Source organism: Oryzias latipes, chromosome 21 (assembly GCF_053564925.1).
Source record: "Oryzias latipes strain Hd-rR chromosome 21, Olatipes_Hd-rR_3.1".
Taxonomy (NCBI): Eukaryota; Metazoa; Chordata; class Actinopteri; order Beloniformes; family Adrianichthyidae; genus Oryzias; species Oryzias latipes.
This window is the reverse complement of record NC_136257.1, coordinates 17,807,165-17,821,997: the sequence shown is the minus strand read 5'-3', so window position 1 is coordinate 17,821,997 and position 14,833 is coordinate 17,807,165. Positions and strand designations below refer to the sequence as shown.

At 42.7% G+C, this 14,833-nt stretch overlaps 1 protein-coding gene across 1 annotated transcript in view; it reads left to right on the top strand.

The window, feature by feature from the left end:
- tfpia (tissue factor pathway inhibitor a) overlaps nt 1-14,597 on the top strand; it is a 63,813-nt gene extending 49,216 nt beyond the window's left edge. Inside the window, exons 3-8 of the mRNA XM_023950477.2 lie at nt 4,587-4,763; nt 4,979-5,044; nt 6,710-6,787; nt 10,029-10,091; nt 12,168-12,356; nt 12,809-14,597. Of these exons, the coding sequence (XP_023806245.1) occupies nt 4,587-4,763; nt 4,979-5,044; nt 6,710-6,787; nt 10,029-10,091; nt 12,168-12,356; nt 12,809-12,882 (647 nt within the window). The 3' untranslated portion in view covers nt 12,883-14,597. The remainder of the gene's footprint in view (nt 1-4,586; nt 4,764-4,978; nt 5,045-6,709; nt 6,788-10,028; nt 10,092-12,167; nt 12,357-12,808) is intronic.
- The last annotated feature ends 236 nt before the right edge of the window (nt 14,598-14,833 follow it).

Sequence of the window (14,833 nt, the reverse complement as noted above, 5' to 3'; positions counted from 1 at the left end):
AGAGTACTCAAACCTCATAAACTTCTAGAAAAACTCAGTGAATTATTTCTTTGCTCTGATAGTGCTGCCTCACAATAAATCCTTTACCATTGGGAAATCTGTTTATGTTTTTTTTTTATGATGCCACATTTCCTGCAAAAAAGCATTTGTGGGTTACTCCCATTAAAATGTGCCACATTGTCAGCACAGAGTGTGCTGTCAACTTATCTTCAGCTCTACTCTCATGCTGCAAATGCGTGTTCCTTTACAAATGTGTCTCAGTTTGATGGGAAAAAAACAGGCTTTGATATTCTTATTATGAAATGTGGCAAATTTCTCCATGTTTTGTAAGCAGCTGACAAACACTTTTTTTTGTCTTTAAAACTCTGCCCAACACTATTCTTTTTTTTATTGTCTTTTTCCATGTACAGCTTAGTAACATTCATTCCATCTCTGAGTCAGAGGCTGCATTCTAAAGAAGATAAGGGTGGGACGGCTGAACACAGAGGAAGGTGGCTGAGACAGTGTCCCAACCAAGGCCTTTGGCCACTTCAATGTTCTGCATAGCTTGAAAAAAACCCTTTCTGGACTTGCTTACGTGTGTGTGGAGACTTTTAACCCTTGTGCTATCTTAGATGACCGCACCCTTACATTGATGTGTTCTCCCTACCATGACAAAGGTGGATAAAGGTGGAAAGAGTTCATATAATCCATGGACACCAGTGAGGTTCACAAATCATTGAAGAAAAAAGGTTCAGCGCACTGTCTAGTGGGTCTAGATGACCCAACTCCCAATGTTAAAGTGCCTAAGATAGCACAAGGGTTACAGTCCGACTACAATCATCTTTTGATCTATTCTAAAAGTGTTCCCAGTGGTCTTTTAATTATGATGTTGCAGTTTTTAGCCAAAATCAAAAAACCTGTGTCGTTTCTAGGACATAGTTTCTGCTCCTATTTTACAGTGATTTGAACAAAGAAATGCTCAGAAATGTTCTTGATTTTACATTTTTGCTATACATTTCAAAAGGGGCCGGTGCAATGTGGTTTGGGTGGCAGTCGAGGGCGGGTGCCTCGGCGGCCCAAACCCCGATCATGGAACCTGGCTTTTGGGACATGGAATGTCACCTCTCTGGGAGGGAAGGAGCCTGAGCTGGTGCGAGAGGTTGAGAGATACCGTCTAGATATAGTCGGGCTCACCTCCACACATGGCCTGGGCTCTGAAACTCAGTCCTTAGAGAGGGGTTGGACTCTCTACCTCTCTGGAGTTGCCCGAGGTGAGAGGCGGCGGGCTGGCGTGGGCTTACTCGTGAGCCCCCAGCTCAGCCGCCAAGTGTTGGAGTTCACACCGGTGGACGAGAGGGTCATGTCCCTCCGCCTCCGGGTGGGGGACAGGTCTCTAACTGTGGTTTCGGCTTACGGGCCGAACAGCAGTTCGGAGTACCAGGCCTTCTTGGTGTCTCTCGAAGGGGTACTGGAAAGTGCCCCAACGGGGGACTCCATTGTCTTCCTGGGGGACTTCAATGCCCACGTGGGCAATGACAGTGGCACCTGGAGGGGTGTGATTGGTAGGAACGCCCCCCCTGATCTGAACCCGAGTGGTGTTTTGTTATTGGACTTCTGCGCTCGTCATAGTTTGTCCATAACGAACACCATGTTCGAGCACAAGGGTGTCCATCAATACACCTGGCATCAGGACACCCTAGGCAGGAGGTCAATGATCGACTTCGTAGTTGTTTCAGGCGACCTTCGGCCCTGTGTCTTGGACACTCGGGTGAAGAGAGGGGCGGAGCTGTCCACCGATCACTACCTGGTGGTGAGTTGGATTCGCTGGCGGGGAAGGAGGCCGGAAAGACTTGGAAGACCCAAACGTACTGTGAGGGTCTTCTGGGAACGTCTGGCTGAGCCCTCCGTCAGGGAAGTCTTTAACTCCCACATCCGGGAGAACTTCAAACAGGTACCGAGGGAGGTTGGGGACATTGAGTCCGAGTGGACCATGTTTTCCACCTCCATTGTCTCTGCTGCTGCTCGGAGCTGTGGTCGCAAGGTCTCTGGTGCCTGTCGCGGCGGTAACCCCCGAACCCGGTGGTGGACACCGGAAGTAAGGGATGCCGTCAAGCTGAAGAAGGAGTCCTACCAGGCCTGGCTGGCCTGCGGGACTCCAGAGGCAGCTGACAGGTACCGGCAGTCTAAGCGAGCTGCGGCCCGGACTGTTGCGGAGGCGAAAACTCGGTCCTGGGAGGAGTTCGGTGAGGCCATGGAGAAGGACTATCGGTTGGCCTCGAAGAAATTCTGGCAAACCATCCGACGACTCAGGAGGGGAAAGCAGTTCTCCACAGGCACCGTTTTCAGTGCAGGTGGGGAGCTGTTGACTTCGACTGGGGACATTGTCGGGCGGTGGAAGGAGCACTTCGAGGATCTCCTCAATCCCACTGACACGCCTTCTTTTGAAGAAGCGGAGAGTGAGGACATTGGGGTGGGGCTGTCTATTACCCGGGCTGAAGTCACTGAGGTAGTCAACGAGCTCCTCGGTGGCAAGGCCCCGGGGGTGGATGAAGTCCGCCCTGAGCACCTCAAGTCTCTGGATGCTGTGGGAGTGTCTTGGCTGACACGTCTCTGCAGCATCGCGTGGCGGTCGGGAACCGTACCACTGGACTGGCAGACAGGGGTGGTGGTTCCCCTCTTTAAGAAGGGGGACCGGAGGGTGTGTTCCAACCATAGGGGAATTACACTCCTCAGCCTCCCTGGGAAAGTCTATGCCAGGGTACTGGAGAGGAGACTCCGTCCGATAGTCGAACCTCGGATTCAGGAACAACAGTGCGGTTTCCGTCCTGGTCGTGGAACGGTGGACCAGCTCTACACCCTATCTAGGGTGCTGGAGGGATTGTGGGAGTTCGCTCATCCAGTCCATATGTGTTTTGTGGATTTGGAGAAGGTGTTCGACCGCGTCCCCCGTGGCATCCTGTGGGGGGTGCTCTGGGAGTATGGGGTCCGGGGAGCCTTACTGAGGGCTGTCCGGTCTCTGTATGACCGGAGTAGGAGCTTGGTTCGCATAGCTGGCAGTAAGTCAGACCTGTTCCCGGTCCACGTTGGAGTCCGGCAGGGCTGCCCTTTATCACCGGTTCTGTTCATTGTTTTTATGGACAGAATTTCTAGGCGCAGCCAGGGGCCGGAAGGGATCTGGTTTGGGGACCACAGGATTTCCTCTCTGCTTTGCAGATGATGTTGTCCTGTTGGCTTCATCGAACCGGGACCTCCAGCGTGCATTGGGGCGGTTTGCGGCCGAGTGTGAAGCGGCTGGGATGAGGGTCAGCACCGCTAAATCTGAGGCCATGGTCCTTGACCGGAGAAAGGTAGTTTGCCATCTCTCGGTCGGTGGAGTGTCCTTGCCCCAGGTGGAGGAGTTTAAATACCTTGGGGTCTTGTTCACGAGTGAGGGAAGATCGGAGCGTGAGATTGACAGGCGGATCGAAGGCGTCCGTAGTTATGCGGTCGCTCTATCGGTCCGTTGTGGTGAAGAGAGAGCTGAGCCGAAAAGCAAAGCTCTCAATTTACCGGTCGATCTATGTTCCAATACTCACCTATGGTCATGAGCTATGGGTCATGACCGAAAGAACGAGGTCCCGAATACAAGCGGCTGAAATGAGCTTCCTCCGTAGGGTGGCTGGGCGCTCCCTTAGAAGCTAAGAAGCTCGGTCACCCGCGGGGAGCTCGGAGTAGAACCGCTTCTCCTCCACATCGAAAGGAGCCAGCTGAGGTGGCTCGGGCATCTAGTCCGGATGCCCCCTGGACGCCTCCCTGGAGAGGTGTTCCGGGCATGTCCCACTGGGCGGAGGCCCCGGGGAAGACCCAGGACACGCTGGAGAGACTACGTCTCTCGGCTGGCCTGGGAACGCCTCGGGGTCCCCCCAGAGGAGCTGGAGGAAGTGGCTGGGGTGAGGGAAGTCTGGGCATCTCTGCTCAGTCTGCTGCCCCCGCGACCCGGTCCCGGATAAGCGGAGGAAGATGGATGGATGGATGGATGGCTATACATTTCCTCCATTACCAGAAAAAATGCATCAAGAACATGTTAAAAGACCAAGAACAGAATTTTTATGGCAGAAGATCTTTGATAAGCCCATGTTTGTGACATGAAAGTGAAGACGAGGGTGCAGCGTTAGTCCAGAGGTTGCCACTGAATGTGAGTCATTACTAGATGACAGAGAGGTCAGTGGTAGCTGGACAGCGCCCAGTGAAGTCAGAAGGAGACTTACACCATGCAGTTACAACATCCACTTTCTATGGCCACGTGTCCCATCCCTTTGTCTGGCAGCTGAGTGTAAACCCTGCATCAAAAGGTCACAATTTAAAAAACGGCTGCCTCTTTTTTGTTTATTAAATAGAAATTATTAACTGACAAAAAACAGATCATTTATTCTATTTTTATGATTGACAACTCACTGGTGAAAATATGACAGGCATAATTTTTGGCAGCGTTCAATAAAGAGGAAAAAGTCTGCCAATAAACACCATCTGTCTAATTTGCTGTATTGTTTGTATTTGGCAACCGTCTTGGCAACAGCGTGCTGGAAGTGAGTCACTAATACCTTTCCTTTGTCTTCACCTGGTAGATGAGAAGAACCCGTGCCATTTAGAAGAGGCTCCCGGTCCCTGTCGAGGGCTACTGTCACGCTACTTCTTTGACAGCAAGACTCGCCAGTGTAGGCGCTTCTTTTATGGTGGCTGCTTTGGCAATGCCAACAATTTCTGGAGCATGGCCGAGTGCCAAGCCAAATGTCAGAACCCAGGTAAGAAAGCCTTTTGAACTCTGTACTCCTGAAGACTGGCACACACCCAAGCTGTCAACATGGCATTGTTAGGCTTTGTTTTAAAAAAAAACCTGTTAAATCCTAAAGGGCATTTGAGTTCAACCCATTAACAGGTTGGTTCTTGTAGTGAGATTATGGAACATGTTTGTCCTTCTGTTAGAAGTAATGTGAGTTTCATCTCTCTGTGCTGTCAGGGCCCACAGATGTGGGAGAGGTCGTGGAGCCAACAAACCTACATATGAGACAGGAGGGAAAAAAAGGTGATTGTAAAGAAATGTTCACAGAATAAAGTGTCGAAATGCAAAAAGGATTTTACCTTTAAAAAAACAGCAATAATACTGTGAAAATGCAAAATGGATTTTACTTTTTTTTAAAGGAGCAACAGAAAAAAGAAATGCAAAAATGTTTTTACTGTTTTTTTAAAAGGCCCCCAAAAAATGTAGAAAAGCTAAAAAATATACTTAAAAAGTTGAAATACAAAATGATTTTACTCTTTTAAAAACAGCAGCTACGAAAATGTGGAAATGCAAAAACGTTTTTATTTAAAATAAAGAAAAGAGAGAAACAGAAAATTGGAAATGCAAAAATGATTTTCCGATACGTTTTTAAAAAAACACACACATATGAGGCAACACAATTGTGGAATAAGTGATCTTTTTTTTAAGGCGCGGGCACGTTAAAACATACCGGTAAAACATGCATGCTAGTTTGTGTTTTAAAAAAGGCAGCGGGGGCAAAACTGAGTTGGATCTAATCTAATTTATTTTTTTCAGTCATCAATCAGCATCCAAAAATCCATCAAAGTCCTCATCTTCTGTATCTGAAATGAACAGCTGGGCTAAATTTTATATGAAACACGCCAGGTTCTCTTTTGTCATCGTCAGAGTCCGACTCGTTGCTGTGCGGCTCTTCAGTAATGATAGTGGCTTTTCGGAAGCTCGAAGAACAGTGGAAGCAGACACGTCAGCCCAAGCTTCTACAATCCATTCACAAATTGTGGCGGAACGGGCACGGCGCTGCCTCTCAGTCTTAGTTAAACTGTGCCCACCATTCGACAGTGTGACTCACCGGGATGTCAAAAGTGAGCGGCGCCTCGTCCATGTTGGTGATGTGGCTGGGCTGGACGTGTTTGCTGCAGTTGGAGGGGAAGATGGACAGATTTTGTAATCCGCCGGAAGTTTCTGCGCCACCGTAGTACTTGCCCGGACGGAAAGATGGCACCGTTTTCATCAAACGAAAGCACCAAGACACACCTCCTTGAAAATGTTCAATTTTCATTTCCTCTGCAAGCGTTACGGCCTTCAGACGAATAGTGACTGTAGAGACGCTTCTCCCAGCTGTTCTCTGATCGTTAATCCATTGCTCGAGTCAGTCTTCCAATTCCACCCCGCTTTGTTTCCGCGGAAACTCAGCTGCGTCTTCTTGCCTTGTCGGAGTTTGTTTTTCAGCTTCCTGCAGCTGCTCGATTGTTCCTCCGCGTAGCTGATAGCTTGCAGTTTAAACTGTGCTTCATAATCGTGTCTCTTTGCAGGCGGCATTTTCAGGGTTTCCAAAACGACGTTGTTCTGCATGATTCACATACCTGCACTTTTGTACTATTCGAGGGGGGGTCTTCTTTCATGTCCACTCTTCCCTCTATACCGTTCTCCTGCTGTCCTCTCCTACATCCTCTTTAACAAAGTCACACAACAACACATTAGGCACACCGCAAAATAGGACGCACCGTACATTTTGGAGAAAATTTCCGACTTTTAAGTGCGCCATATGGTCGTGATAATACAGGACAGAAAATTATAGGATGCGCAGTTTTTCTCTCTTTTTTTTTTTTTTTTCTATTAGATGAAACCAATGAAAAAAATTCTTCAAACTTCTGTTTTCCCCTCTTTGTTTCTAAAAATCATATTTGTGTTGTCATTTTGATACAGAAACTTCTTCAGCAGCACCGCAGGTCAGCACACTCGCTCCCAGAAGATTCAGTTTCGTGCAGCCAGTTGTTGCCTCTGGTAAATGCTCACCACACTCACCACACTCCACCAAGCAAGGCTTTATTTACACTCAGATTACTCAGGGATATTAATCAAATTAGTTTTCAGATGGAAAAGATCATAAACAAAAATTAATACTGTTGAAACATTTAGTAGAGACAATAAGAGAAAAGAAAAGCAAAGAAGTTTTAAACAGTGGGTCACGCCAGTTGTAAGACTATTGCATTGCACATTCTTCCATTTTATTAAATAGCTTTTTGTATTTATTTTGTTTTTAAAATTACACCAACTGTTTTCCTATCTACAGTGTGCTTAATTTATGCCACTGGTCATGTGATACATCCATCAAAATGACCTGAAAAGAACAAAAATAAATATTAAAAGTAATGTTTTGCTGCAGTTGCTACATTATTCTACTTTCCAAAAGTTATTTTTAAAAGTTACAATCCCACTCTGATAATCTTTTGATCTTTTCTAAAAGCATCCCGTGTATGGAAGCGATTCTGTAGCATAATTACAATAAAATTCAATACCAGAAATGCTTTTTCATTTTTTAAAATGAAGCTGCATTTTTTTCTCTCAAAATTTAAATGAAAAAGCAATCTGCCAAAATGCTTTTTCATTTTCTACTTAAAAACCGCTTATTCTGTGTCATAATTAAAACCAAAATGCAAAGAGGGGATTGCATTTTCATTTTCACATCCACCTGCAAACATTGTCGCATTATTCAATTTGTCTTAGCATTTCCAGCGGGGAGGCGGGGCGATGACGTCAGTGCTGCTATCTCCGTGTGTCCGGCTGCTAACATCATCCTAGGAGCAGTCAGGCTTGTAGCCTTGTGTTAGCGGCAGAGGAGAGGGCTTTTGTGACGGTTGTGCACTCCTGATGATTGAACACAGCTTCTCTGGACCGCTTCTCTGGACCACGTAGCAGCATTTGCGTCTTCTGTGGTCCTCCTTTGGACGCACCGCGGTTCGTCGAAACTTCCACTCGCACTAGCTTTGTCTTCGGACCAGCAGCCACCTTCGCATAGTGGAGCGCGAAGCCCCGCGACCCGAAGCTCCAGCTGTAGGACACTATCTTTGAAATGTGCTTTATTACTGTTATGATTATTATTAAGGGCCTGCTCGCTCACATTTTTTTAAATCAGTGCTTTTTTCTTCGCTGCAAGGACCCGACAGACGGGTTAGCATTAGGCTAATATGTGCTAAAAACATTAGCCGTGGAGGTACTTAAAACTCCATGCTGGCAATGAGCATCTTGGATGTTAATATTTGGGAAATACATCATCCTTTATTTTGTTCTGGACACCACTGGAAACACAAATTCATGTGATGGTTTAGAGTTTCTCAGATCTGCGTAGCAGCACTTCCGCCTTCGGCGATCTGGAGCTTCGGGTCGCGGGGCTTCGCGCTCCACTATGCGAAGGTGGCTGCTGGTCCGAAGACAAAGCTAGTGCGAGTGGAAGTTTCGACGAACCGCGGTGCGTCCAAAGGAGGACCAGAGAAGACGCAAATGCTGCTACGCGGTCCAGAGAAGCGGTCCAGAGAAGCTGTGTACAATCATCAGGAGTGCACAACCGTCACAAAGCCCTCTTCTCTGCCGCTAACACAAAGCTACAAGCCTGGCTGCACTGCTCCTAGCTTGCGTCTTTTAGCAGCCGGACACACGGAGATAGCACTGAAGTCATCGCCCCGTCTCCCCCCCCGGAAAGGCTAAGATAAATTGAATAATACAACACAATTCGAATGAAATTAAAATGAAAATTCAATCCCCTCTTTGCAATTTGGTTTTAATTATGACATAGAATAAGCGGTTTTTAAGTAGAAAATGAAAAAACATCTTGAAGTATTAATTTTTCATTTTCATTTTGAGTCAATTGATGCAGTTATTTTGAAAATTAAAAAGCATTTCTGTTAATTTATTTTAATTGTCAAATTAGACATTTCTAATTGAATTTTGCTACACATTTACCAGATAACTTTGAAAATGAAATGTCAAATAACATTTTCTTTATCATTTTAATTAAGTGACAGAATAAGCAGTGTTGAAGAAGAAAATGAAAAAGTATTTTGGCGGATTGCTTTTTCATTTTACCTTTGAGTCAAAAAATGCAGCTTCATTTTGAAAATGAAAAAGCATTTCTGGTTTTGACTTTTATTTTTAATTATGCTACAGAATCGCTTCCATATCCGTGTGGTCTTTTAATCAAGATTATGCTTTTTTAGCCAAAATAAATGTTTTTACATTTTTTGTTTTTGTTTGCCTATGAGTTATTGACAATTAGAATGGAGCGACCCCGTCCCCCTTTCCCTCCCTATTACTGATAACTCATTACCAGTGCGATAAAAAAGGCTGAGCAATTTTGGAGCTATCCAACTGTACAGTTTTGAGCCAGATACCAGCTCAGACAAGGAAAACAAAGACATACTAGTTGTCTACAAGTGGATGCATCAAAATGAAGCAGAGCAGGGAGCTTGTTGTCCACCCATTGTAACTTTTATGTTACAAATCAATGTTTTTCAAATGGCATTTTTTATCTGCTCCTGATTCACAAAGATTTGAAAAAATAAATACTCAGAAACGAAATTTTAAGCTTAATTTTCTTAATACATGTCTGCTATAGTGAGAACAATGCTACAAAAAACATGTTAAAAACACCAAAAACACCATTTGGTCTTTTAAGTTAAGAAGAAAAAAATATTATTGACTTTGCTATTATTGTGCTATTAGAAATCCCACACATGGATCGTACATTTTCCACTCGCTCTCATTCATCCTCAGTTGAGCAACAGCCGTTTGTTACAACAACTGCTGCTAACAATAGTGAAATTTAGGACATTTCCTAACTTGTTGAGGATCCCACACTCTTGCTGCAAATTGCTCAAAGCTTGATAAATCATTCATTGGAATTATTACAAAAGAGCTTCCATGAGCATGTGCAACAGAGGCAGCCAGAAAGGTTATGGTTTCCCTGCGTTACAGGCACTCTCTAAAAGGTTTAGATAGATTGTTTATGTATCTACACCTATAATAAGTCAAATTATGTTTTTCTGGGATTGCAGAACCCAATGCAGCAGTGGGAGTAGCAAAAATAAACTAACTGTATTTACAAGTGACAAAGTTTGGAAACTTTCTGACATAGTGGTTCCATCTTTCTGCACAGATGTGGACCTCTTGTTTGTTTTCACATGTGATTACAGGGAGAGAATCAAACCCACAGATACTGCATATTGATCCATTGACGTGTCTATTTCAGAGAACCTGGCTGCTGCTAATGAACCTCTGATGCAGATAAACAACTCTCTTGGAGATGTGAACAGTAAGAAACCAATTTTAAATGTTCAAGCAAAACACTGGAGGAATTTTAATATTAGCCAACAAGAGTGGATCAACGCCACAAGTCCCATTTGTCGCAAACTTTCAGTTGTTTGTTATTTTGTCAGGCTGTTTTTAGGTTCTTCTCTAGCAGAGCTGGACAGTGAATGAAGGACCCCCATCTTATTCAGAGTTATAAATCTGAGAATTTAATCTAAATCTTGTCATGATGGGAAGAGTCACAGTCAGAGCGAGTCCTTAGTTTTTGCCTCTATGAAATGTATTGTTATTGAGAGATTCCCACATGTCAGCAAAGCTCTTTTCAGGTCTAACAATGTCACTTAAATGTTATTTTAAATTCAAGTGGGTGTAAATTGAGGGTTTGAAAACTAAAAGTTCAATTTAAGAATTAATCTTTCTACTGAAACAGATTTTCCTTATCTGGTGTCTTTGAATGTAAAAGCCTTAAGATGGAATTTTTCTCATTAGAGAACTTACTTTTGTTTTGATGCTATTGTTACCTTTTTTCGCAATAAAATACTGACATCTTGTGGCAGACAAATGACTTACATGTGTGATTTTTGCCGGGATCTGCTGATCGAATCATTTTTAAAATAGAAAGACTACTGATAATTTATTTTATGCACAGCTTGGTCATTTTAATTGTTTTTGTTTTGTTACTGCTCTGGTTTCATATCATAACCTAAGGATGTTAGAAAATGTGCTCCAAAGTACCTGTTCTATTTCTAAAGTGTCCAATTTTCTTCTAAAAATGAGGGTGTTGATGCTTGTTTATCTTTTTTTTTCTTTAAGTCTGAACATACCTTTTGAAAATGTCAAAATTTGGTTCGGAGGCAAGACAAATTAGAACCATACTTTTTTTTAATATATGGACTTTTAATGTTTTTTTTATCTATTTGAAATTGTTTATACAATATTTCATATATTAATTTTTTATATGTTTATACAATAGATGAAGAAACGGTTATTTGGAAGATTATTTCTATGATACCTGGCAGTAAATTCTACACTAGGCTGCAGATGGAAGTTTGTATGAATCCACCTAAGACAAATTACAGTACTGTGGTGCTTTACAATTAAAAACCAGCTTTTAAGAACATTTTCTACTATATCAGTCTGTTACTATAACCTCCAAGGAGTTTGGCTTTTATTTTAGAGATTATACCAGAGGTCACAAACGATGCATAATCTTGGTTTTTGCATATATAGATTAAGGGATGCTGCTTCTCAGAGCAGACACTTCCAGACCCAGTAAAGCAGGGTCTGTGCTCACAGGAGCTGGAGGTACCACAGGCTCAAAACAAGGCTCAGCAGCAACATCAACTAGAGCAGTGTGGCACTGACAAAATAGGAAAATGCAGTGCAACTAAATGGTTAATAAATAGGGTTTCCAACATTTATTAACAAAAAGCATTGTTACAATGAAAAATTAACATGCCACAAACATTTTCCTTAGTTTCTAGGCTATTTTCTACATGTAAGAGCATGGAGTAAGAAGTCAAAATCTATTCTACCCAGATGTGGGACAAGCAGGACGATGAGAACTCATGTGGACTTTAAGCTGATTTTTATGAAAAGTAAACAGGCATCAACTAGTATCGGTTTTGTGCAGCTAAAAAAAACCCTCTGCATTCTTCCTGATCCCTGCAATCCAACTGGAATGCATGAAAGTTAATTGCATAAACTGTGAAAACCAATCAAGCACTGACTTGAGGGTTCACACAGGCCTCCTTTCATGTGTGTGACTGGAAAACACGGAAACCAACACAGGGAAGGACTTAAATCCTGTGATTGTAAATAAAGACAAGGTACTACTAAAAAAAGCAAATTAGAAATTAATTAATTAAATGCTTTGGATGTCCAAACATTATAAATATTCATCCTTTAGTACTTTGGAAACCAAAATCTATGATGTAAACGAATGTTGTATATTTGCTGCCATTTGTGTTACAGCTGTCTAATGTGTAGTAGCCCCCCTAAGCAGGCCATTCACCACTGATATTATGTTATGTTTATGTATCCAGTATTTACCCAGTAAGAGAATTCTGTCCGGTTTCAGGCCTCACTCCTGCAGACATCTGCCTGAGTCCCGTGGATCCAGGAGATTGCGACGGTCAGGAGAGACGGTATTTTTACCACCCAAAAGCCAAAAGATGCTATTCCTTTTGGTACACGGGCTGCGGGGGGAACAAGAACAACTTCCGTATCCGTAAACACTGCGTTCACAAGTGCGTCTTGCCCAGAAGAGGTAAGGATTCCCAGATAGTGTTTTTTTTCCTTATCTATTTCTGCACAAATGTGTGCAGTGGTGGAGCTAGAACACTTAATATGGGGGGGGGGGGGATTTGGAAGGGTAATAAATAAGAAAAGAGGAGTGGAAGGCCATTACAGATGAAAGGAACAGAGATATGTCAAAATTAAGTTGAAAAAACATTATTTAAGTAGCTCAAGATTTATTTTAAGATGTTCCTTTTGTTTTCAGTGCTTGATGAAGCTTGTATTGATGGTTTCTTAATCTTTGTCAATAATGATACTAATATTGACTCAAAATTTGGAGGGCAAGTGGGCAATTCTAGGGGCCAGCTGCCCCCCTTATTCCCCCATAGCCGCCCCCCCCCCCCCGGTTTATAGTAATAAAATCATTTTTACAGTGTTTCCTCACCCCTATTTATGCATCATTTTGTTGGTTCCTTTTTCCAGGTTTCAATATTAGCAAGACGATGATCCGAATAAGGAAGAAGAACGTCGACAGCATTGTGAACCTCGATGCTTGAACCCCCATTTCCTGCACTGGTGTTTCTTTTTGGCCTCATATCTATTGTTTTACAATGCTTTGTAAAAAGTAGACATTTTACTCTGTTTTTGCTTCTTACCTGTTTACCAATATATACTCTCATGCACTCCAACCCATCTCTGTCCACCTCCCAGCTCTAAATCTGCACTCCTGAGCTTGTGGATGGCTATTGTTCTCTGTGGAAGCTGAAAACAGCCTACCCTGCTCTTTTTTGTTCCCCGTTTTAATTATAAAAGCCCACGTCCCAAGTGACACACAGTCATTCCATTCTGCACCTCTCATGCATCATTCTGTGGCTGTGTCGACGGCCTGATCCCTTCATCTGATCACTGATGCAGTGGACAACAACCACAGGATCACTGAACTGCAGCTGCCTGCACAGCTGTAGCTGCACCAACCTCCTCCGCAAGTGACAATGACTGATTTGAAGGTTGTTTATATGACCAACAACATCAGCACAATCTCTGCCTGAGTTCAACCATGATTAAATTGATCAATTAGAAATCGATCTGTTTTTCTGGAGTTCAACATTTTCTTTTGTTTTGCAGCGGATTGTAGAAAAATGAAAAAAGGATTGTATTTGACTGAGTGGCTGTTTGGGTGCCACTAATGTCCGGAACTCAGTGAATGCACCACGCAGAGACGTTTGTTGGCCCTGGGTTCTGTCATTCAACCTGTTGTTGGCGGCTTTAGGGGAATAAAGGGAGGGGGGGCTGGTGCGCAAGACGGCATGAGGTCGTCTGAGGAGCGTAGCTCAAATTTTAAATAAAAGAATAACTTAAAATTTAAAAAAACTTGTTGGTGAAAGCTGTACAGCTGTACAAATAAAGGGACAGATAAACAACTCTGCGTCTCAGTCAGGAAAGAGAGAGGAACGCTACAGTAAATAAATTAGTTTTCTCGAGATAACGAGACAGTAAATGTCGTTATCACGGAAAAAAACGATCAAAACAGAAGTGGGTTAGGCCGTTTTCGGCTTCGGTAGCTCTCCAATCTTTAAAGATTAAAGTTATTTTTTTCTCTCCATAAAAGTTTTTCTTTTTAAAGATAATTGTCTTTAAAATTATTCAATATTATACTAAGTGAACTGATTTTTTACGTGTACAGAAATTAGCTTAAAATCAAGACCTGGATGTGTGACCTAAAGCACACATTCTCCATTCTGAGACATGGCGTTTTAATGCCTGATTTTTGCATTATATTGACTGAAATGCTCTTAATTTCAAAAACTGTGTTCATATTTGCATCCAAATTTTATTATTACTGGGCTATTGTTGATGGTTTTTTTATATTTTTGTAGCTGTTTGCAGTCTGTAAAAGAAACTTCTATGACGTAGCTGTTTTGTTCAAACAGCAACAGCAGTTTCACATCTGTATTTGTCCACAGAGTGATGTTACTTTCTGAATGCTTTTTTGTTCAAAATGAATGTAAACAACAGTAGTAACATTAACTGGTGTCAAATTATTGTTGTAATGAATGTTATCTTGTAAATTCTTTGTTTTTACAGTTTTTTTTCAATCTTTAGCAAAAAAGCATAATCAGTAACCACTTTTTGCTTAAAAGAGAACACAAGGAGGCAGTGTTGCATAACGATGGAGGTTTTGCTGTGTCTGAACCCCCGACCAGCACATTTGTCCCACTTACGAATCAGCATTGCACAATAAAAACATAATAAACTTCTCCAACTAACTATATTATTACTATGTACCTCTTGTTTTAACATGACTGGAATAATTCAAACATCTCTGTGCCGAAAAGGATGCTTGTAGTTTCAAACGTGCAATCTAGATTTCTTTCCTTGTCACAGAAAAGCTTAATGACAATAAACCACTGGGAGGTATAAAAACAGACAAAAACATATTCTTTCCAAGCTTTTATCAGTGACAATTATAATAGGAAATACAAATACCCTCCTGATTATAACATTGAC